The sequence below is a fragment of the Bos indicus genome, chromosome 18 (assembly GCF_029378745.1).
Source record: "Bos indicus isolate NIAB-ARS_2022 breed Sahiwal x Tharparkar chromosome 18, NIAB-ARS_B.indTharparkar_mat_pri_1.0, whole genome shotgun sequence".
Taxonomy (NCBI): domain Eukaryota; kingdom Metazoa; phylum Chordata; class Mammalia; order Artiodactyla; family Bovidae; genus Bos; species Bos indicus.
Window position 1 is genome coordinate 17,590,925 of NC_091777.1, and position 23,138 is coordinate 17,614,062.

The following is a 23,138-nucleotide window of genomic DNA, read 5'->3' on the forward strand; positions in this document are numbered from 1 at the left end:
CAACTCAATAGACATGAGCTTGAGTAAGCTCCAGGAGTTGGTGATGGACAGGGAGGCCTGGCGTGCTGTGGTTCGTGGGGTCACAAAGAGTCAGACACGACTGAGCGACTGAACTGAACTGAACTAAAGACATCTTCAAAATCAGTAGAGTGACTGGTTTTGAAAACCAGAGAGAGATTTTTACCTAGCAGTTGTTGAAACAGCATGATAAAGATGTCCTTTATCTCAGGGCAAAAACTTGTATCAAGTGAAACCAAGCAGGCTGAAACCCATCTGAGGTCAAACAGCTGGTTCCCAGTGGGCGGAAACTCTGACTCTGACCCCTACATTCTCCTTATATCAAACTGCCCCTTAGAGTTCTAAGACAGGCTAAATAGAAATGATCATTTAACTTCTTTAACTATACAAACTTTCAGTAAGAGCAGAGGCCCATAAAGAAACACAAACTGAAGAATTCCTTTGAAAGGAAACTGCTGTCACTCTTATCAACAAAAGTATAACAGAAGTACATCATGCCTATTATCACTGCACATTCTAGGGTAAAGACCTGGCATGTTGTACAGAAAAAGAAAAAGAAATCTCATTTTTGTTTTAAGCTTCATCCTTGTATTCAGAACCCAGTGGTGTTAAGACAGCATTAAGAACCTGAGGATTTAAGTCTCTATACTGCTTATCACTGGGAAATGCAATGTGAAAAGCCAAATTTTCTATCATTCCCTGTCCTCAGAAATATAGGCTCAGCAGAGTGAAGAAAGAGTCTACAATGCCAGAGAATGGGGTCAACTACACACAGGATAGTTCCTATAAACACTGCAATTCTGAGACACGGCTAAGAGCCCTATTGAAAGCTATAATTTGAAGAGAGTGGACTTACGTAATCGCAACATTGCTTCCATCTATAACAATGTGCTTCAAATCCGTCCTCCCTGGTTCATTTTTTAATTCCAGCTTGTAGGGCACTTTCAGAGTATCTCGAAATCTTTGAACCCCCGTAACTGAGCAATCAATATGCTCAGAAGGTCCCGCCAACCTAGCATCAGTAACTGAAGGTAACAGCTGGGAGAGTGGCATCGGTGGAGAAAGGGGTGGACAGCCGGGCTTAGACTGAGGTGAGCTACAACACCTCGAGCGGTTTTCACAGGCAGACTTCATACTATTTGGAAGCAAAGGTTCTGCTTGCTGCTGCAAACCATTTTCAGGAAAAACCGGAATTCTGGGCTGGTGACTTGAAGCTCCTCTTGAAACAAAACTGACAACTTCTTTGGGACTTGAAGGGACAACAGTGGGTACAGGGCCATCGGTCTCAAGGTCTATGTTACAAATGTAGTTCTGATTTGAACTCCAGATTTCTTGTTTCTGTTCTACTGGCACTGTTCTGTAAGTATTAATTTTGCAATTTGAGGTACATGGTTTTGATTCAACTCTGAATGGTAACTGAGAAAAATTTTCCACCATATTTTGCTGTGTGTGAGTTTGTGTTTTCTTTGGAGTGGAATCTGCTGTAAGCTCATTTATGCTGCTACAGACACCTTTATTTTTGGTTCTGCTGGTCTCTGGATACACAGTACCAGGTGAAAGTTCTCTGTCTCCTTGGAATCTTTTATTTTCTTTTTCAATTTCCTCCAAGAGTAATAACGGTTCAGTAGATGGCCCATACTCCCTAATGACCTTTTCAACAATTTCTTGGGAATAGCCCATGGTTTTAAAAAAGTTCACGAGAATGTTGTACTCCATTTCCTCAGTAGTGTCTTTTACGTCTGGACTTAAATTTTCGGCCTCAGTAGAAGAATCAGAGACGTCAATGATTACACTTCCAGCTAATGTCTTACCATCATGTAGAAGCTCTCCCTCTTCAACATTTTCCAAAGAAAACTGTTTCTTGGTATGCCTTTCTTCAGAATCAGAAAACCTCCTCTTGTGACAAACTCTGTCTTTGGAAAGTGCCTCTTCATCTGGGGTTACACCATTTATTGGAACAAAAAGTACATCTTGTGAACTAGAAAAGACTGTGTCCATTTGTTTTGTGAGCTCAGAAACGGGAGTCCCCGCTTTATTTCTTGCATCTTCCTGCAAAACAATTTCATCTCTGGAAATAGTCAGCCCTGTGGCAGCATTCTGTGTAAACTCTGCTTGTGCAGAATCTCTAATTTCAACAACATCATCATCTCCTGTTTCAAATAGATTCTCCTCACCTTGGGTGAGTGCCAAGAGTTCTTTTTTCAAGGAAGTGGGTAAAATTAACAAATCCATTGTGTAACTGTCTGCACGGGCTTCAACGAATTGTTTAAATTCCCTTTTTACCTCTGATTCTTTCTGGCTGTTGGGTAGGTTCTCATTATTCTCAAAGAGCTTTACAAACTGCTGAATGTGACTCCGAGCCATGACCACAGCTTCGGCACTTCCCCTGATGCCAAGGAGACCGATGTCGAGAATGCAGAGATCGGCACAGGTGTCCTGAATCAAGCTCTTCAGAAACAGGCTCTGTGCCCCAACAAAAATGCAGTGCATGGCCTTGGGATAACATTCTCTTTCTTCTAGTTCAGGTTCACAGATTCCTTTAATATATTCCTGTAAAGAGAAGATAAGAAATTAGATCAATTTATAAAACCACTTTACAGCACATATTATGTTACATACAAAATACAAATACCAAACCTTACAAAAGTCAAAAGCCTGCTAATATCTTTGAAAAAAATACCATGTTTTTAAAATAAAAGATATAAGCTGTTTAATTGTTTTCAGAGGAACTGAAAACTCTGCATTTAAGCGTAAAAGGCAGGTATTTGTAACATTTTCAATAGTGTATCTTGCAATGCAATCTTTAGGAGTTTGCCCAGCTGCACAGTTGATAATGACCAAGACTGGATTTATTTACGCCTATAAAGAATAAACATCTTTGCTTGCTACAAGCTGTCATTTATTACTACTATGACATAATTCAGAAAGGAGTTAAGTCAAAGGATTTACTCTAAAACAAACCTTGGCTTTTTCTTTGCGACTATTGTTTCCAGATAAAACAGACTGATTTTTGAAGGCATTTAAAACAAGATCAGTTTAACAACAAAAATTTTTCTAGCTGGCTGGAACAATGTATATACCCTATGTAATTTTATGTCTGTTTTCTGTCATTATTAGATGTAGATCTAAATATAAAGAACCAGAGAATGCTGACTAGTACCACCATTCTCAGATATAAAGCTATAGTTTCTAGTGAAATCTGGTACTGAAAGAGGCCTGTACGAGGTAAGAAAGGGAACTGGATTCTTGAGCAATTTGGTTGCCAGTGGAGGGAGAAGTGTGAATCAAGTAAACATGTGAGCCCTCAGACCCACAGTGGAACACAGTTGTTAGTAACTTGGGCACTGGAGTCAGTTCCCAGGCTCAAATTGCAGCCATACAACTGGTGACCTTGCTCAAGTTACCTAACCCCTCTCAGCCTGGTTTCTGCAACTATGAAAGAAAGAGAGAGAGAGAGACTAGTGCAATTTCAGAGGTCTGTGAAGAAATTCAATTTAATAATGAATGTAAAGTTCTAACAACAGGGTGTCATAAGTGCTTTCCAAACAGTAAAAACACTGTTACTTTAAATTACCAGTGAAAGCTTTCTGGACAGACAGCCTGGGGATACCCAATCTAAACTTTAAACTAAAATTAGATTGGTGTTATCCAAAATGATGCCATTTAAAAGTTCAATCTATGTAGTTATGAGGCTTTACAAACCGGCACCTACCATGTATACGTGTTACCACGGCCACATAACTTCTCCTATAATTTATATACAAATGTGTACATATTCCATGCTTAAACAATTAGAATACAAAATTCCTGATGAGGAGATGAAACATAAGGAATACAAGGGAAACAACAAGGGGAAAAGCTCGACCCAAGTAGTATAATGTTCAGTCGTGAGTTCTGTACTTCCTTAGGCTCCTTTGGATAAGCCTGGAATATTTGTGGGCTTGTTAGTAAAGAATAAAAATAGCTGATGCTGGACAGAGGAGCCTTAAAAAAAAAAAAGAACAATTTATTAGAGCTACTTTTGTGAGAGCTGGACTATAAAGAAAGCTGAGTGCTGAAGTATTGATGCTTTTGAAGTGTGGCGCTGGAGAAGATTCTTGAGAGTCCCTTGGACTGCAAGGAGATCAAACCAGTCCATCCTAAAGGAGATCAGTCCTGAATATTCATTGGAAGGACTGATGCTGAAGCTGAAGCTCCACTACTTTGGCTACCTGATGTGAAGAGCTGACTCCTTGGAAAAGACTCTGATGCTGGGAAAGATTGAAGGCGGGAGGAGAAGGGGACGACAGAAGATGAGATGGTTGGATGGCATGACCGACTCAATGGACATGAGTTTGAGTAAACCCCGGGAGTTGGCGATGGACAGGGAGGCCTGGCGTCCTGAAGTCCATGAGGTTGCAAGGAGTCGGACACAACTAAGTGACTGAACTGACTTTTGTACCATGGTAATTGTGTTAAACACAAAATACAGTTATCAACTGTCCTTTTTCCCTAGATGTACAAGCAGTGTTAAATATTAATGTGAGCGTCTTTTTAAGATTTCCAAATGGGCAACATTTTACTATCACTTGTTTGAACTTATGTTGCACGTAGACTGTGGTCTGAAGTTTTTATTTTGAAATTGCAAAGATAACTTTATTTTGAAATTGCAGAGGAAGTTGTAAAGATAGTACATACAAGTTCTGTGTACTCTTTACCCAGTTTTCTCCAATTATTACATAATACATATTAATAACTGCAGTACAAAATCAAAACCAGGACATTTACATTTATACAGTGAGTGCATATAGTTCTATGCCATTTTATCACAAGTATTGCTGTTCAGTCACTCAGTTATGTCTGACTCTTTGCAATCCCATAGACTGCAGCACGCCAGGCTTCCCTGTCCTTCACTATCTCCCAGAGTTTGCTCAAACTCATGTCCATTGAGTCAGTGACGTCATTTAACCATCTCATCCCCTGTCATCACCTTCTCCTCCTGCCTTTAACCTTTCCCAGCATCAGGGTTTTTCCCCCTATTGGGTCAGCTCTTCACATCAGGTGGCCAAAGTATTGGAGCTTCAGCTTCAGCATCAGTCCTTCCAATGAATATTTGAGACTGACTTCCTTTAGGTTTGATCTCCTTGCAGTCCAAGGGACTGTCAAGAGTCTTCTCCAACACCACAGTTTGAAAGCATCAATTCTTTGGCACTCAGCCGTCTTTATGGTCCAACTCTCATATCCATACACGACTAGTAGAAAAACCATAGCTTTGACTATACGGACCTTTGTCAGCTAAGTAATGTCTCTGCTTTTTAATCCACTGTCTAGGTTTGTCACAGCTTTTCCTCCAAGGAATAAGCGTCTTTTAATTCACAAGTATAGATTTCATGAAAACACCACTTCAATCAAGATACAGAATTATCACTACAAAGATTTCCTTCATGTTATCCTTTCATAATCACACTTTACTGTACTTCCATCTACTATCCCTACCCTTGGCAACCATTAATCTGTGATTTTGAGAACGTTATATAAAGACTTACACCATATGTGACTTTTGAGACTGGCTTTTTTCACTCAATGTAACACTTTAAAATCCATCCAAGTTGGTGCATGTACCACCAGTTCATTTCTTGTTACCACTGAGTACTACTCTACAACATGGATTATTTACTTGGTTGCATCGAGTCTCAGCCGTGGGACATGGGATCGTCATGTCACGTGGGATCTTTTGCTTCAGGCGGCACACAGACTCTTCTAGTTGGCGTATGCAGGGCTTAGCTGCTCTGTTGACCTCCCCTGCATTGCAAGGCAGATTCTTAACTAACGGACCACCAGGGAAGTCCTCTTAACTAGTTTTCTAATCATCTGTCTATTGAGGGACATTTCAGTTACTCCTATTTGGGGCTATTACAAATAAAGATGCTCTGAACAATCATGTACAGGTTTTAATGTGGACCTACATTTTCATTTCTCTGAAATAACGCCCAGGAGTGCAACTGTTGGGTGGTATGGTAAGTACATGTTTAGTTTTACAAGGAACTGCCAAAGTATGTTCCAGAACGACTAAACCATTTTATGTTCCTATTAGCAATGTATAAAAGATCCACTTTCTCTGCATCCTTCCCAGAATTTGATATTGCCACTAGCTTTTGTTTTAAAAATGCTAGTAAGAGTTTTTCCCATGTAGTTCAGTTAGTAAAGAATCTGCCTGCAACGCAGGCAAGCTGGGTTCGATCCCTGGATCGGGAAGATTCCCTTGAGGAGGGCATGGCAACCCACTCCAGTATTCTCACCTGGAGAATCCCATGGACAGAGGAGCCTGGCAGTCTACAGTCCATGGGGTCCCAAAGAGTCGGACACAACTTAGCAACTAGACCAAACCAGTAAGAGTGCAGTGTATCTCATCATGGTCTTTGCCATTTCCCTAGTGGCAAGTGATGTTGAACATTTTGCATATTCTGTTTACCATCTATAGTCCCTCTTGGGTGAAGTGTTTGCTCATTTCTTTTAGTTCACTTTCTAAAAATGGACTGTGTAGATTTTACTATTGAACTTTGAAAGTTCTTCATGTATTCTAGACATGAATATTTTGTGAAGTACGAGGCTGGCATTTTTCTCTCCTATAGCTTGTGTTTCATCCTCTTAACAGGATCTTTTGTGACGGGAAACATTTTTCATATTAATGAAGTCCGTTTATTGGTTTTTTCCATTACCAAGCCTTAGGTCCCAAAGACTTCTTGTGTGTTAGCATCTGAAAGTTTTACATTTAAATCCAGAATCCATTTAGAGTTAATTTTAGTATCAAATGCAAGGTTTAAGCCAAGGTTCATGTTTTTGGTTGTGGATATCTAGCTGCTCTAGCATCATTTCCTGAGAAGACTATCTTTTCTCTGTTAAGTTGCTTTTGTGTGTTCGTCAAATATCAGCTGGCCATACTTGTGTGGGGCTATTTCTGGGTTCCCAATTCTGTTCCATCAACTTATGAATTTATCCCTTCACCAACATCGCACCAATACCACACAGTATCAACTACTGTAATTATACAATGTCTTCAAATTGGGTAGTGACTGCTCCCACATTTTTCTTCTTTTAAAAGTTATTTTCAGCTATTCTACTTCCTTTGCCTTTCCATATCAAATTTTAACTTAATCTTATTTAGCAATTATGTTCAATTTGCACTTTGAGGATAAATTACATCTGTAGACTCTTGCATGAACATGCTGTCTCTTCATTTCTCTAGATCTTTGCTTTCTTTCATCAGTGTTTCATAGTTTTGAGCATACAAGTCCTATACATGTTTTGTGAGGTTTACACCCAAGCTTTTCATGTTTTTGAGTAACTGAACATGGCACTGCATTTTAATTTTGGTTGCTATGTGTTCACTGCTAATAAACAGGACCATATATCCTGTGACCCTGCTGATCCGATTTCTAATTCCAGGAGTTTTCTATATTCCCTGGGGTTTTCCAGTTAGACAGTTACATCATTTAGATTTTTTTTTTTTTCTCATCTATATGCCTTTTACTTTCCTACCTTGCTGTCCTAGCTAGAACTTTCAGCGCTGTGCCAAAGAGCAGTAATGAGAGGTGGCGTGCTTCTTTTGATCACAATCTATAAAGAAAACATGCAGTCTTTCACCACTAAGTTAGATTTTTGTACATATTCTTTATCATATTAAGGACTGTTGCTGTTCAGTTGCTAAGTTGTGTCTGACACTCTTTGATCCCATGGACTGCAGCACACCAGGCTTCCCTGTCCTTCACTGTCTTCCAGTTTGCATAAATTCACGTCCATTGAGCTGGTGATGCCATTTAACCATTTCATTCTCTGCCGTCCTCTTCTCCTTTTGCCTTCAATCTTTCCTATAGTCAGGGTCTTTTCCAATGTCAGCTCTTTGAAGCAGGTGGCCAAAATACTGGAGCTTCAGCATCAGACCTTCCAATGAGAATTCAGGGTTGATTTCCTTTAGGATTGACTGATTTGATCTCCTTGCAGTCCAAGGGACTCTCAAGAGTCTTCTCCAGCACCACAATTCAAAAGTGTCAATTCTTCGGCACTCAGCCTTCTTTATGGTGTTCCGTACGCGACTACTGGAAAAACCACAGCTTTGACTAGAGGGACTTGTGTTGGCAAAGTGATGTCCCTGCTTTTTAAAACACTGTCTACATTTGTCATAGCTTTCCTTCCAACAATCAAGTGCCTTTTAATTCCATGGCTGTAGTCACCATCCACAGTGATTTTGGAGCCTAAGAAAGTAAAATCTGTCACTATTTGTACTTTTCACCCCATCTATTTGCCATGAAGTGCTGGGACCAGATGGTATCATCTTATTTTTCTGAATGTTGAGTTTTAAACCAGTTTTTTCACTCTCCTCTTTTGCCCTCATCAGGAGGCACTTTAGTTTCTCTTCACTTTCTGCCATTAGAGTAGTACCATCTGCATATGCGAGGTTGCTGATATTTCTCCCAGCAATAGTGATTCCACCTTGTGGTTCATCCAGCCCAGCATGTTGTGTGATATACTCTGCATAGAAGTTAAATAAGCAGGGTAATAATTACAGCTTTGTTGTATATCTTTCCCAATTTGGAACCAGTCAGTTGTTCCATGTAGGGTTCTAACTGTTGCTTCTTGACCTGCATCAAGTTTCAAAGGAGGCAGGTAAGGTGATCTGGGATTCCATCTCTTTCAGAATTTTCTACAGTTTGTTGTGATACACAGAGTCAAAAACTTTAGGGGAGTCAATGAAGCAGATGTTTCTCTGCAATTCCCTTGCTTTCTCTATGATCCAGCGAATGTTGGTAATTTGATCTCTGATTCCTCTGCCTTTTCTAAATCCAGCCTATACATCTGGAAGTTCTCAGTTCATGTATTGTTGAAGCCTAGCTTGAAGGATTTTGAGCATAACCTTACTAGCATGCGAAGTGAGCGCAACTCTACAATAGAACATTCTTTGGCATTGCCCTTCTTTGGGATTGGAATGAAAACTGTCCTTTTCCATTTCTGTGGCCACTGCTGAGTTTTCCAAATTTGCTGGTATGTTGAGTGCAGCAATTTAACAGAATCTTTTTGGATTAGAAATAGCTCATCTGGAATTCCATTATCTCCACTAGCTTTGTTTGTAATTATGCTTCCTAAGGCCCTCTTGATGTCATACTCCAGGTCTGGCTCTATCTGACCAACCACACCATCATGGTTATCCTAGTCATTAAGACCTTTCTTGTACAGTTTCTCTGTGTATTCTTGCCACCTCTTCTTTTTCTTGGGGACAGTTTTAGTCATCACCTCCTGTATAATGCTACAAACCTCTGTCCATAGTTCTCAGGCACTCTGTCTACTAGACCTAATCCGTTGAATCTATTCATCACCTCCACTGTATAATCTGTGGTGCCATCTGCTCCTGGGCAGCAGATTGGTCCTAAAGCAGCGAGCGGCAGTGAAGAGGTGAGGTGCCCTCTGCTGCTGGGGAGCAGAATGGCCCAAGGTGGCCAGCAGCAGTTGTGGGGCTGGGGAGCCCTCTGCTCCTGGGCGTCCTCCAATATTGGCTCCAGCCTTCTCAGGATCCCTTCCCAGCGACTCCAGCAGGGCCTCTGCCTCGGCCCCTAGGTGGCACACTGACCAACACTGAATGGCCAGTGAAGGTTTACACACTCAATAAGGCAGTGGGACAACCAGTGTGCCAGGCATGCCATCTAGCTACGTGGAGTAGCTAAAAGGCATGTCCCTGCTAGTCAGGGCCTGATAAAACGTGGTCCACTGGAGAAGGAAATGGCAACCACTTCAGTATTCTTGCCTTAAAACCCTATGAAGAGCATGAAAAGGCAAAAAGATACGACACTGAAAGATGAACTCCCCAGGTTGGTAGGTGTCCAATATGCTACTGGACGAACCTGCTGGGGAAGAGCAAGAAAACAGCTCCAAAAACAATTAAGAGGCTGAGCCAAAGCGATGACAATGCCCAGCTGTGGATGTGTTTGGTGGTGAAAGTAAAAGTTTGATGTAAAGAACCTAGAATGTTAGGTCCATGAATCAAGGTAAATTGGAAGTGGTCAAACAGAATACGGCAAGAGTGAACATCAATATTTTATGAATCAGTGAACTAAAATGGACAGGAATGAGCAAATTTAATTCAGATAACTATTATATCTATTACTGTGCATAAGAATCACTTAGAAGAAATGAACTAACTCTTATAATCAACAAAGAGAGTCCAAAATCCAGTTCCTGGATGCAATCTCAAAAACAACAGAATGATCTCAGTTCATTTCCAATGGAAACCATTCAACATCACAGTAATCCAAGTCTATCCCCTAACCAGTAATGCCAAAGAAGCTGAAGTTGAACAATTCTCTGAGACCTACAAGACCTCCTAGATCTAGCACCAAAAAAAAAAGATATCCTTTTCATCATGGAGGACTGGAATACAAAAGTAGGAAGTCAAGAGACACCTGGAATAACAGGCATATTTGGCCTTGGAGTTACAAAATGAAGCAGGTCAAAGGCTAACAGTTTTGCCAACAGAACGCACCGGTCATAGCAAACACCCTCTTCCAATAACACAAGAGACGATTCTACACATGGACATCACCAGATGATCAATACCAAAATCAGACTGATTATATTTTTTGCAGCCAAAGATGGAGAAGCTCTATACAGTCAGCAAAAATAAGACCTGGAGTTGATTGTGGCTCAGATTATCAGCTCCCTATTGCAAAATTTAGGCTCAAATTGAAGAAGTAGGGAATACCACTAGGCCATTCAGGTATGGCCTAAATCAAATCCCTTATGATTATTCGGTGGAGGTAACAAATAGATTCAAGGGACTAGACGTGGTAGACAGAGTGCTGAAGAATTATGGATGGAGGTTTGTACCACTGTACAGGAGGTGGTGACTAAAACCATCCCAAGAAAAAGAAATGCAAGAAGGTCAAGTGGTTTTCTAAGGAGGCCTTACAAATAGTTGAGAAAAGAAGAAAAGTGAAAGGCAAAGGAGAAAGGGAAAGATATACTCAATTGAATGCAGAGTTCCAGAGAATAGCAAAAAGAGATAAAAAAAGACTTCCGTGAACAAAGCAAAGAAATAGAGGGAAACAATAGAATGGGAAAGACTAGAGATCTCTTCAAGAAAACTGGAGATACTCAGGAAACAGTTCATGCAAAGATCAGCACGATAAAGGACAGAAATACGGCAAGGACCTGAGAAAGGCAAAAGACATTAAGAAAAGGTGGCAAGAATACACAGAAGAAACTGTACAAAAAAGATCTTAACGAACCAGATAACCACAATGGTGTGATCACTCACCTAGAGCCAGACATCCTGGAATGTGAAGTCAAGTGGGCCTTAGGAAGCCTCACAAAGAACAAAGCTCATGGAGATGATGGAATTCCAGCTGAGCTATTTCTAATCCCAAAAGATGATGCTGTTAATGTGCTGCACTCAATATATCAAAAAATTTGGAAAACTCCACAGTGGCCACAGGACTAGAAAAGGTCAGCTTTCATTCAAATCCCAAAGAAGGACAATGCCAAAGATTGTTCAAACTACCGCACAACTGTGCTCATTCCACATGCTAGAAGGTAATGCTCAAAATCCTTCAAGCTAGGCTTCAACAATACATGAACCAAGAACTTCCAGATGTACGAGTTGGATTTAGAAAAGGCAGGGTAAGCAGATCAAACTCCCAATACCACTGGATCACAGAAAAAGCAAGGAAATTCCAAACAAAATCTACTTTCGCCTCACTGACTATGCTACAGTCTTTGACTCTGTGGATTGCAACAAACTGTGGAAAATTCTGAAAGAGATGGGAATACCAAACCACCTTACCTGCCTCCTGAGAAACCTGTATGCAGGTCAAAAAGCAACAGTTAGAACTGGACATGGAACAATGAATTCATTCAAAATCGAGAGGAGTACATCAAGACTGTATATTGTCACCCTGCTTACTTAACTTCTATGTAGATACATCATGCAAATGCAGGACTGAATGAAGCACAAACTGGAATCAAGATTGCTGGGAGAAAGATCAACAACCTCAGATACAGAGATGATACCACATTAATGGTAGAAAGTGAGGAGGAACTAAAGAGCCTCTTGATGAAGGTAAAAGATGAGTGTGCAAAAGCTGGCTTAAAACTCAACATTCAAAAAACTAGGTCATGTCATCTAGTCCCATCACTTCATGGCAAACATATTGGGGAAAAGAGAAAACAGTAACAGCTTTCATTTTCTTGGGCTCCAAAATGACTGCCAACAGTGACTGCAGCCACAAAATTAAAAGACGCTTGTTCCTTGGAAGAAAAGCTATGACAAACCTGGTGGCTTCCCTGGTAGCTCAGTGGGTAAAGCGTCTGCCTGCCATGTGGGAGACCCAGGTTCAATCTCTGGGTCGGGAAGTTTCCCTGGAGAAGGAAATGGCAAGCCACTCCACTACTTTTGCCTGGAAAATTCCATGGACAGAGGAGCCTGGTAAACTACAGTCCATGGGATTGCAAATAGTCGCACACGACTGAGCAACTTCTCTTGACAAACTTAGATAGTGTATTAAAAAGCAGAGACATCACTCTGCCAACAAAGACCTGTGTAGTCAAAGCTATGGTTTTTCCAGTAGTCATGTACAGATTTGAGAGCTGGACTGTAAGGAAGGTTGAGTGCCAAGGAACTGATGCCTTTGAATTGTGGTGCTGGAGAATACTCTCGACAGTCCCTTGGACAGCAAGGTGACCAAACCAGTCAATCCCAAAGAAAATCAACCCTGAATATTTACAGGAAAGACTGATGCTGAAGCTGAAGCTCTAATACTATGGACACCTGATGCGAAGAGATGACTCATTGGAAAAGATTCTGATTCTGGGAAAGACTGAGTGCAAGAGGAGAAGGGAGTGACAGAAGATGAAATGGTTGGTTGGCATCACCAACTCAATGGATATGAGTTTGAGCAAACTCAGGGAGACAGTGAAGGACAGAGAAGCCTTGTGTGCCGCAGTTCATGGGGTTGCAAAAAGTCAGACATCACTTAGCAACTGAACAGCTACTGTATAATCATAAAGGATTTGTTTTAGGCTGAGTGGCCTAGTAGCTTTCACCACTTTCTTCAATTTAAGCCTGAATTTTGCAGTAAGGAGCTGATGAGCTGAGCCACAGTCAGCTCCATGTCTTGTTTTAGCTGACTGTATAAAACTTTTTCATCTTTGGCTACAAAGAACATAATCAATCTGATTTCAGTACTGACTATTTGGTGATGGTGAAGTCATCTCTAAAAGGATCTCCTGTGTTGCTGGGAAAGGGTTTTTGCTACAACCAATGTGTTCTCTTGACAAAACTCTGTTAGCTTTTGCCCTGCTGCATTTTGTACTCCAAGGCCTGGTATCTCTTGACTTCCTATTTTTGCATTCCAATTCCCTATGATATGAAAAGGACATCTTTTTTTAGTGTTAGTTCTAGGAGGTCTTGTAGGTATTTATAGAACTAGTCAACTTCAGCTTCCTCGGCATTAGTGGTTGGGGAATAGACTTGGATTACTGTGATGAATGGTTTGCCTTAGAAATGAACCGAGATTATTCTGTCACTTTTGAGATTTGTACCCAAGTACTGCATTTTGGACTCTCCTGTTGACTAGGTAGGCTACTCCTTTTCTGCTAAGGGATTCTTGCCCACAGTAGTAGATATAATGGTATCCTATATTCCTACTTGGCTATGAGTATGAACATGAAACTCAAGTGTTGAAACTTGTTAAATGCTTTACTAAATGCACCAATGTAATCATGTCCTGATTTACTTTTTCAGCCTGTTAGCATGATAGATTGCATTAACTGATTTTTCAATACTGAACCAGCCTTGCATCATGGGATAATCACCATTGGGTCACTGATGTATAATTCTTTTGTAGGTTGATGGATTCTGCTTGCTATTATTTTGTACCACCTTTGTTTGGGTATTGAGAAAACACAGACTGCAAATGAATATAGGAGTCTTCACTCCCCTTGTATTTTCTGCACAAGATTGCATAGAGTTGATGTTAACTCTTAAAAACACCTTGCAGATTTCTCTGCTACAACTTGGGCCCAGTAATGTTTTTTATGAGAATTTTTATATTACTAATTCAATTTCCCTAATAGCTGTAAGTCTATTCAAATGATCTATTATCATATTGGGTAAGTTATGGTAGTTTATACTTTTTTAGGAATTGGCTGATTTCATCTAAGTTGTCAAATTTATGCATGTAAAGTTATAGGATTTCCTTATCTCTGATGTTTGCAGGGACTGTAGTTGACATTTTGCTATCAGTAATTTACGTCTTCTTCGGTATTGCTGAAGTCTGTCAGTTTCATTGATTTTTCCCCCAAGAACAAGCTTGTTATTTAATCAAGTTTATCTATTATTTTCAACTTCATTGATCTCCACTCTTTATTTCATTCCATTTGCTTACTTTGGGTTTATTCTACTCATCTTTTTCCAGTTCCTAGAGGTGAAAGTTAAGATTACTGATTTGAGACTTTTCTTCTTTTCTAATCATGTGTTGTATTTCCTTCATCATTGCTTTAGCTACACAGACCTTGTTTCCATAGTGCAGTGGTTATCACATTTGCCTCACATGAAAGGTCCCCGATTTGAAACTGGGTGGAAACAGACTTTCTCTTTGGGATTCCCTGGTGGCTCAGAAGGTACAGAATCTGCCTGCAATGCAGGAGACCTGGGTTTGATCCCTGGGTTGGGAAGATCCTCTGGAGAAGGGAGTGGCTACCCCCTCCAGTAATCTGGACTGGAGAATTCCATGGACAGAGGAACCTGGCAGGCTACAATCCATGGGGTCGCAAAGCATGGGACACGACTGACCGACTTTCACTTTAGCTACCTCTCACAAATTTTGATATATATTATTTTCATTTTCTCTTCAGTTCAATGTATTTTAAAATTTCTCTTCAAATTATTCAATATTTGCTGCTGCTGCTAAGTCACTTCAGTCGTGTCCGACTCTGTGCAACCCCATGGACTGCAGCCCACCAGGCTCCTCCGTCCATGGGATTTCCAGGCAAGAGTACTGGAGTGGGGTGCCATTGCCTTCTCCATATCCAATATTTAGAGGTCTGTTATTGAGTTTTTAAGTATCTGGATATTTTCTCATTATCTTTCTGTTATTCTAGTTTGATTCCTTTGTGATCAGAGAACAGACTCCATATGATTTGGTTCTTTCAAATTTGTTAGTTGTTTTATGCCCAGGTTAGGTCTATCTTGATATACATTCTGTAGGCCTTGAAAAGAACATGTACTGTGCTGTTGCTGGGCAGAATGCTCTATAAACACTGATTAGAACCTTGCTGGTTAACGGTGTTGCGTTCTCCTATATTCTTGCTGATTTTCCGTCTATTGGTTTTATCATTTGTTGAGAAACATGTTGAAGCCTCCAACTATAACTGTGAATATGTCAATTTCTCCTTTCAGTTCTACCAGTTTTTCATCTTTATTTTGCAGTTATATTATTAGGAATATACACATTTAGCACTGCTATGTATTCTCAGTGAACTGACTCTTCACTCTGAAGGGTATTTTGCCTGAATATTTTATCTGTGTATTGCCACTCCAGCTTTCTTTTGATTAATGTTTACACAGTATATTTTACTTTCCTTTTAATTTTAACTCACCTGTATCAATGAAACAAGTTTATCCAAGACACCACATAATTTGGTTGTTTTTTAAATCCATTCTGACAATCTCTTTTTAAATTGGTATGTTTAGACTATTTAATTTTAATGAAATTATTGGTAAGTTTGGATTTAAGCCTACCATTAGTTTTTTTTCAGCCTATTCTCTATTTTTAATTCCTTTTCCCCTCTCTGGACTTCTTGTGCCTTATACAAACATTTTTTAGTACTACAATTTAATTTATTGCATTCTTTTTTACTGTATCTCTTTACATAGTTTTTATAATAGTTATGTCAACTACAATATACACTTAATTTTCACAGTCCACTTAAAATCAACATTCTACCACTTCAAGAAGAATGTATAAGCCTTACACCCATACTGTTTTTTATTTCCTGTATCTCTATGTGTTTTGACATCTTGGGAGGCCTTTCAGACATGGGGAGAGATTCCCCCACCTCCAGCCAGGGTTAGTTGATTCCTTGGAGTTGTGGGCAGCCTGCTTAGAGCTTCCTTTTCACATACACAGGCCCATTTTCCTTATCTAATTCATATACCAAGCCTTGTAACAATCCAAGGCCAGGTACCAAACAACTAAGGACAGCTGCTATGCCCCAAAGCCAAGAGGAGTTATCCAGACTCGCCAGTCCTGCTGTGTCTTCCCCTCACTCCTGCTTCCGCATGTGTGCTCAGTTGCGTGGTTGTACCAACTCTGTGACTCCATGAGCTGTAGCCTGCCAGGTTCCTCTGTCCATGGGACTTCCCAGGCAAGAATACAGAAGTGGGTTGCCATTTCCTTCTCCAGAGGATCTTTTTGACCCAGGGATCAAACCTGCATCTCCTACATTGGCAGGCAGGTTCTTTACCGCTGTGGCACCTGGGATTCTGTCTCCTGGATATTGTCACCCTGCTTATTTAACTTACATGCAGAGTACATCATGTGAAATGCTGGGCTGGATGGCTCACAAGCTGGAATCAAGATTGCCAGGAGAAATATCAACAACCTCAGATATAAATGATACCACTCTAATGGCAGAAAGTGAAGAGGAACTCAAGAGCCTCTTATAAGGGTGGAAAAAGCTGGCTTAAAACTCAACATTCAAAAAAACAAAGATCATGGCATACGGTCCCATCATTTCATGGCAAATAGATGGGGAAAAAGTGGAAACAGTGATGGATTTTATTTTCCTGGGCTCCAAAATCACTGAGAATGGTGACTGCGGTAATGAAATTAAAAGATACTTGCTCCTTGGAAGAAAGGCTATGACAAACCTAGACACTGTATTAAAAAGCAGAGACATCACTTTGTTGACTAAGGTCCATATAGCCAAAGCTTCGGTTTTTCCACTAGTCGTGTATGGATATGAGAGTTGGACCATAAAAGCTGAGTGCCAACAAATTGATGCTTTAGAACTGTGGTGTTGGAGAAGACTCTTGACAGTCCCTTGGACTGCAAGGAGATCAAACCAGTCAATCCTAAAGGAAATCAATCCCAAATATTCATTGGAAGGACTGATGCTGAAGCTGAAGCTCCAATACTTTGGCCACTTGATGTGAAAAGCTGACTCAATAGGGAAAAAAAAACCCTGATGCTGGGAGAGACTGAAGGCAGGAGGAGAGAGTGACCACAGAGGATGAGATGGTTTAATGGCATCACCAACTCAATGGACATGAGTTTGAGTAAAGTCCAGGAGATAGTGAAGGACAGGGAAGACTGGCATGCTGGAGTTGCATTGAGTCGCAAAGAGTCAGACACAGCTTAGCAACTGAACAACAACAGCAACCAAAAATGCCTAGCAAGAGGGAGACACGCTCTCTTTTCTTGGAAAATGTAAGTAATCAAAATCTTCTTTTAACAGCATTGACTTCTCCATGCCATCACTCTGTCACCTCCCTAACTCAAACTCCTACAGGAACTCATCATATGAGTTCCTTTACCCTTGGTCTACCCTCCTTGTTCTCTTGTATGTTATAGCTATCTCATAAATTACACAAGTATAAAGCTGAAATCCTATCAGACAATGTCATAAATTTCACTTTCAACCACTAACTCAAAGAACTCAAGGGGAGACAGTAATCTATTATATTTACCAGATACAGTGTTATCATTTCTGTCTGAAAAGCTTCCTTTAGCAATTCTTTTGTAGCAGGCTACTGGCAATGATTTCTTAGTTTTTTCCTCAGCCAAGAATGCTTTATCATGTTTTATTTTACTTTCATTCTCAAAGAATAATTTCACTGAACAGAGAATTCTTGGTCCTTTTCTTTCACCACTTAAATAATAATGTGCTACTTCTCTGGCCTCCTTGGTTTCTGATCATTTACTCACTATAGTTGTTCCCTGAACTTTTTTGTCTCGATGCTTTTTTGATTTTTAATATGTCTTCAGTTTTCAGCAGTGTGGTTATGGCATGTCTGGGTGTGGAATTCTTTGAGTTTATTATGCTTGCATTCACAACTTCTTGAATCATTATGTTTACATCTTCTGCCAAATTTGGGAAGTGTTCAGCTATTATTTCTCCAAATATTTTTTTTAGAACCACACTTTGTCCTCTACTCATCTTGTTCAGATTACAAAGTTCACTGAACTCCTCTGTCATCTCCACTTAAAATCTAAGTTCATCCAGAGAGGTGCTATTTAGGTTATTGTAGCTTTCAGTTCTAACCTTTTCATTTGGTTCTTCTTTATGTCTTCTACTTCTTTGCTGAAACTATTTTTCTAATAGCTTTAAGAGTACTTGTGATTAGCCTGTTGAAGCATTTTTATAATACATGTTTTAAATTCTTTGTTAAATAATTTCAACACCTGTGTTGTCTTGGCACTGATGTCCTCTGTCTTTTCTCATGCTGCTGCTGTTGCTAAGTCGCTTCAGTCATGTCCAACTCTGTGTGACCTCATAGACGGCAGCCCACCAGGCTCCCTTGTCCCTGGGATTCTCCAGGCAAGAACACTGGAGTGGGTTGCCATTTCCTTCTCCAATGCATGAAAGTGAAAAGTGAAAGTGAAGTTGCTCAGTCGTGTCCGACTCTTTGCAACTCCATGGACTGCAGCCTACCAGGCTCCTTCGTCCATGGGATTTTCCAGGCAAGAGTACTGAAGTGGGTTCCCATTGCCTTCTCCACTTTTCTCATGAGAGCTGACATTTTCGTGGTTCTTCATATGCCAAGTAATTTTGTATTGTATCCATTTTCAATACTGAGTTCTAGCTCATTTAAATAAATCTGTGATGGAAGTCAGTACTTCTGTTCTAGCAGGTATTCAATCTAGTTAGACTCAGGCTGCAAGAGGTACCCAGTCTTCTGTGAGCTGTGGTTCCAATATCAGTTCATTTTTTAAAGCCTTTGCAGTGCTATTTGTATCTGTCCCACAGGTGTGGTACCCAGTGGCCAATCGGGGACCTGGCTGGTGGTTTTCCTATTAGTTCAGTACTCGAAAGTCTTTGCTGTGCTGACAGGGAGTAGATCCACCCACGCATGTGTGTAGCTTGGGGATGAGCCTGGGAGATCACAAACAACTATTAGGGAGTCATTTTTCTGAGCTCCTCCCTCTCTGCCATCTTTCTAGTGCTTTCTGGTTCCCTGGGCTCCTCTTTTCAGTCTTCCAGTCAGAAAGCTAGGGCTTTGGTTACCCCATTTGGTTGCACTTCTGCAACTGTGCCTGGGTCCAGCCAAAGGACAGAGAGGGAGAAAAAGCAACAGGACTGGCCCTATCCTCTCAGGACGACAACCCCACCAATCAGAGGGGAAGGTTCTCCTCCCCCAGAGTTCTGGCTTCTGCAAGCTACTGCCACCATCATGGATGTTCAGAACCTGGTATCCAATAGAATGAAGAAAAACATTGGAGTATCTATGATATAGACCTTCACATATCATAGATACTCCATTTACTGTCCCTTGAGTTCAAACTGGAGGGCTTCTCCTGGTGCTCTTTTTGTGCCCTAGTGCCCATTTCCGCTTCCAGGTTAGGCTGTACTGAGTCCAGGCTGAGGCATGACAGAGGGGTAAAACTGGTACACTCACCAATGGTTTGGTTGTACTGTGAACCATGGTCTTCTTTCCTGCTCTGCCTGCTGTTTACTTTTCAGAGTTCTCAAGCAGCTGCTCAGTGCATTTTGTCCAAGTTTTATCACTGTATCAGTATGAGTGGCAGGGTGGAGTCTTACTCAGAACTGGAGTTGCTCCCTGCTGTCTGCTAATATGTAAATGCTGCTGCCTATTTAGCATAAGTAAGGTTGAATTCACAGGCGTCAAATATGCTGAGACTACTATGCAGCTACTGGATAAGAAAAAGTTGGTTACATCCACTCAGCAACAGTGAATCAACCTGGAGAGAAGTTTCTTCTCCAGATAACAGACTTCTAAAACAAATACCCTCTTAAACAAGGGCTGATTCTCTACTTGATCTAAAAAGGCCGCTTATCAACAGATTCTGCCCAGACACAAAGCTTCCAATCGGTTTTTCAGATTTAATATTAAATATTAAAAAACAAAAAACCTGTCAGAAGAAAGTTTGGCAAACATGAAGACTGAAACCAATACAGTAGAACACAAAATGGAGAGAAAGTAGGTAATTCAGGGTAGAAAAGAAAACTTCAACAAAATTTTAATTAGTGCTTTCAAACAGATGTAAGATGATAATTCACAAAACAGGAATCAAATGTTTTCAAAAAAAAAGAAAAGAAAAATAATCAGAATAAGAGCATTAGCAAATTAAGAATATGATGGCCAGGGACTTTCCTGGTGGTCTAGTGGTTAAGAATCCACCTTCTAAAGCAGGGGACGTGGGTTGATCCCTGGTGGGGGAACTAAGACCCCACATGCTGAGGGGCAACTAAACCTGTGTCACGACTGGAGAGCCCACATGCTGCAGCTACTGAGCCTGTGCGCCTAGAGCCTGTGTGTCAGAGAAAACCCAGTGCAGCCAATTAAATAGTCAAATGTTTTTAAAAAGAGTGTAATGGTCAAAATATTAACAGAGTCAATAGAAGAACTGAAAGGCAAAGTGGAAGAGAACCCTCCAAAAGTATCAGAAAAAAATGAGAGAAAAGAAACTTTAAAGGTCTATCAAGGATATCCTAAATCTGAACAACTGGCATTCCAAAAAGACAGGGTGACACTTAATAAAGAAATAACACAAATCATTTCCTTGAACGGAACTATTGAAGACCCCAGGCAAAATTAGTCAAAAAATTACATTAAGTCTTGTTTGGAAGCCAATGCACCCAAACCCCACTTTGAAAGGGTCCAAAGAGTATCCAAACATGATGAGTTTTTAAAGGTTCACTAGAGAAAAACCCTGGGTGCAGGGTGGGAACAGGACATGCATAAGAGAATGACCATCAGAATGTCAAATTCTCAATAGCAATTCTGGAAAATCAGGGGGAAAAGGTTAACAGTGCATTCAAAACTCTAAGGAAAAATGATTTTCAGTCTATAATGTCCATATTACATACCAAATATAAAGCAGAATAAAAACATTTCTAGCATGCTACAGGCTGAAAAAATTACTCCCACAGATTCTTTTCTTGAGAAACTATTTTAAGATGAAGGCCACCAAAAACATGGGAGATGGAGTAATTAGTAAATTCCATCCAAGAGTAGAATAGAAGTCCACAGATTACAGCCGTGCAGCAGATAAGATGTGCAACCAGCTGACTGGAGGAGGGAAAAGGGCTCTAGGGGTGTTCTCCTGGAAAAAGAGACTCAAAGAATAGTTGCTATAAAGGAATATTTATAAACTATTAGAGATGCGCTTAAAGCAAATTTCCTAAGTAGATGAGAAAGGGACAGATAAAAATCCTAAGAAAAAGGCTAAATCAGAAAGAGAACATAATGTAATATATATAGAACTTGCCCTTGCAATGAGTAGTATTCATATATCATAATTATATTAGCTTGCTTTAAGTGAAAAAAAAAAAAAGAAAAAAAAAGTTGGTGTCTTAGTCTGTTTGAGCTGCTGTAACAAATACCACAGATTGGGTGGCTTATAAACAACGGAAATCTATTTCTCTCAGTTCTGGAGGAGGCTGAAAGTCCAACATCAGGGCGCCACCACGGTCAGGTGAGGGCCCTCTTTCAGACTGTGGACTTCGTGTCCTCATGTGGCGAAGGGCAGTGGAGCTCTCTCAGGCCTATTGTCTAATGGTATTAATCTCATCCATGGGGGTTCTGTCCTCATGACCCAATCACCCGCCAAAAGCCACTCTCCTATCATCACAGCGGGCATTAGAATTTCAACATTCATTAATTTTGAGGAGACACAAATATTCAGACCAGAGCAACTGAGCAAATGGATCTGGTTTTTGCTTCCATCATTTTTCTTAAAGAAAGTGAATAATGTCCAATACTTATAAGAAATAGCAGTATATTATTCATAATTATTTAGGTAAACATCAGAGCAAATAGCTAAAAACAGTAGATGCCATTAGGAAGTTGGGAGTAGGGAAGAAACAAAGGGACTGCTATTCTTCACCATAAAAACTTTCAGTAATATCTGATTTATTTTACCCATGTGCAAATATTATTTTATTACCCTCCCTTCTTCCTAATTTTATTTAAAAAATTTAAAAGTGGATGTATAACATGCTCAGATGCTGTATGACAAGATTACAGAGGGCCTCAGGAGGGCTCCTGTTGTGTAAGCGCTAGGAAGGCTGGCAGAGACATGCCAATACAAGTAGAGCTGTCTGACATTATCCCCAAATAACCAAAACTATTAATGCAAGACTAACTGCATAGGCTTGAGGAAGAACTGTGCTAGGAGCTAATGTGATAGCTTCACCTACCCAAAACTCCTTTCTGTTTGGGTGTTTCCCAAGAGGAATGAGTAGTTATCCTTGAGATTCAGACTCAATTTTTTTTTCATAAATAATTTACTCTTGGGAAATTACTAAGTAGCAACAATTGATTTTTATACTCCAGGAGTGAGAAATAATGTATACAGGCATACAGTGTTATCACATTCTAGACGTTTGGCCATCAGCTGTATTGATAAGAAAGACTCTGTGGATTCAAGCAGTCATCATTTCCATTTGACTGTATTTGGCATCCGAACATCTCAGTGTTAGTCAAAAACTGTTTTCTTCCATCCTGTAGTGTTAATACTGTTTTACTTTACTCAGGCTTTTAAGGAAAAGGGGGGGGAGGAAGAGTATATAATATAATAATATATACAATAGTAACTTCCCTTGCATATGGCAAAATGGATTTCTATTATTCTACTTTCTACAAGTTCAGTTCTTCTTAACTCGATCATAACAATTCATGGATCGGAGAAGCTCCTGGCAACCCCTGCTACTCACAACAGCTAAAAACAGAAAGGATCAAAGTGGCTGTTCCAGAGTATGTGTGCCCTGGGGAAAGGGTTCTTGGCACCACTGTTCACCAGCTACCATCTCTTATTATGGGCACACACTTGAAGGACTTTTATCAGCTTGTCTCCCAAATCACATACGGTTGAATAAAAGTATAAAAGGAACAGCATAGGGTGCTACCT

General features: G+C 40.2%; 1 protein-coding gene across 2 annotated transcripts in view; it reads right to left on the bottom strand.

The window, feature by feature from the left end:
• The window catches only part of N4BP1 (NEDD4 binding protein 1), a 57,863-nt gene that overhangs the window by 19,037 nt on the left and 15,688 nt on the right, over positions 1 to 23,138 (bottom strand). For both annotated transcript variants that reach the window (XM_070770523.1, XM_070770524.1), the window contains one exon: positions 875 to 2,568. In XM_070770523.1, the coding sequence (XP_070626624.1) occupies positions 875 to 2,568 (1,694 nt within the window). The remainder of the gene's footprint in view (positions 1 to 874; positions 2,569 to 23,138) is intronic.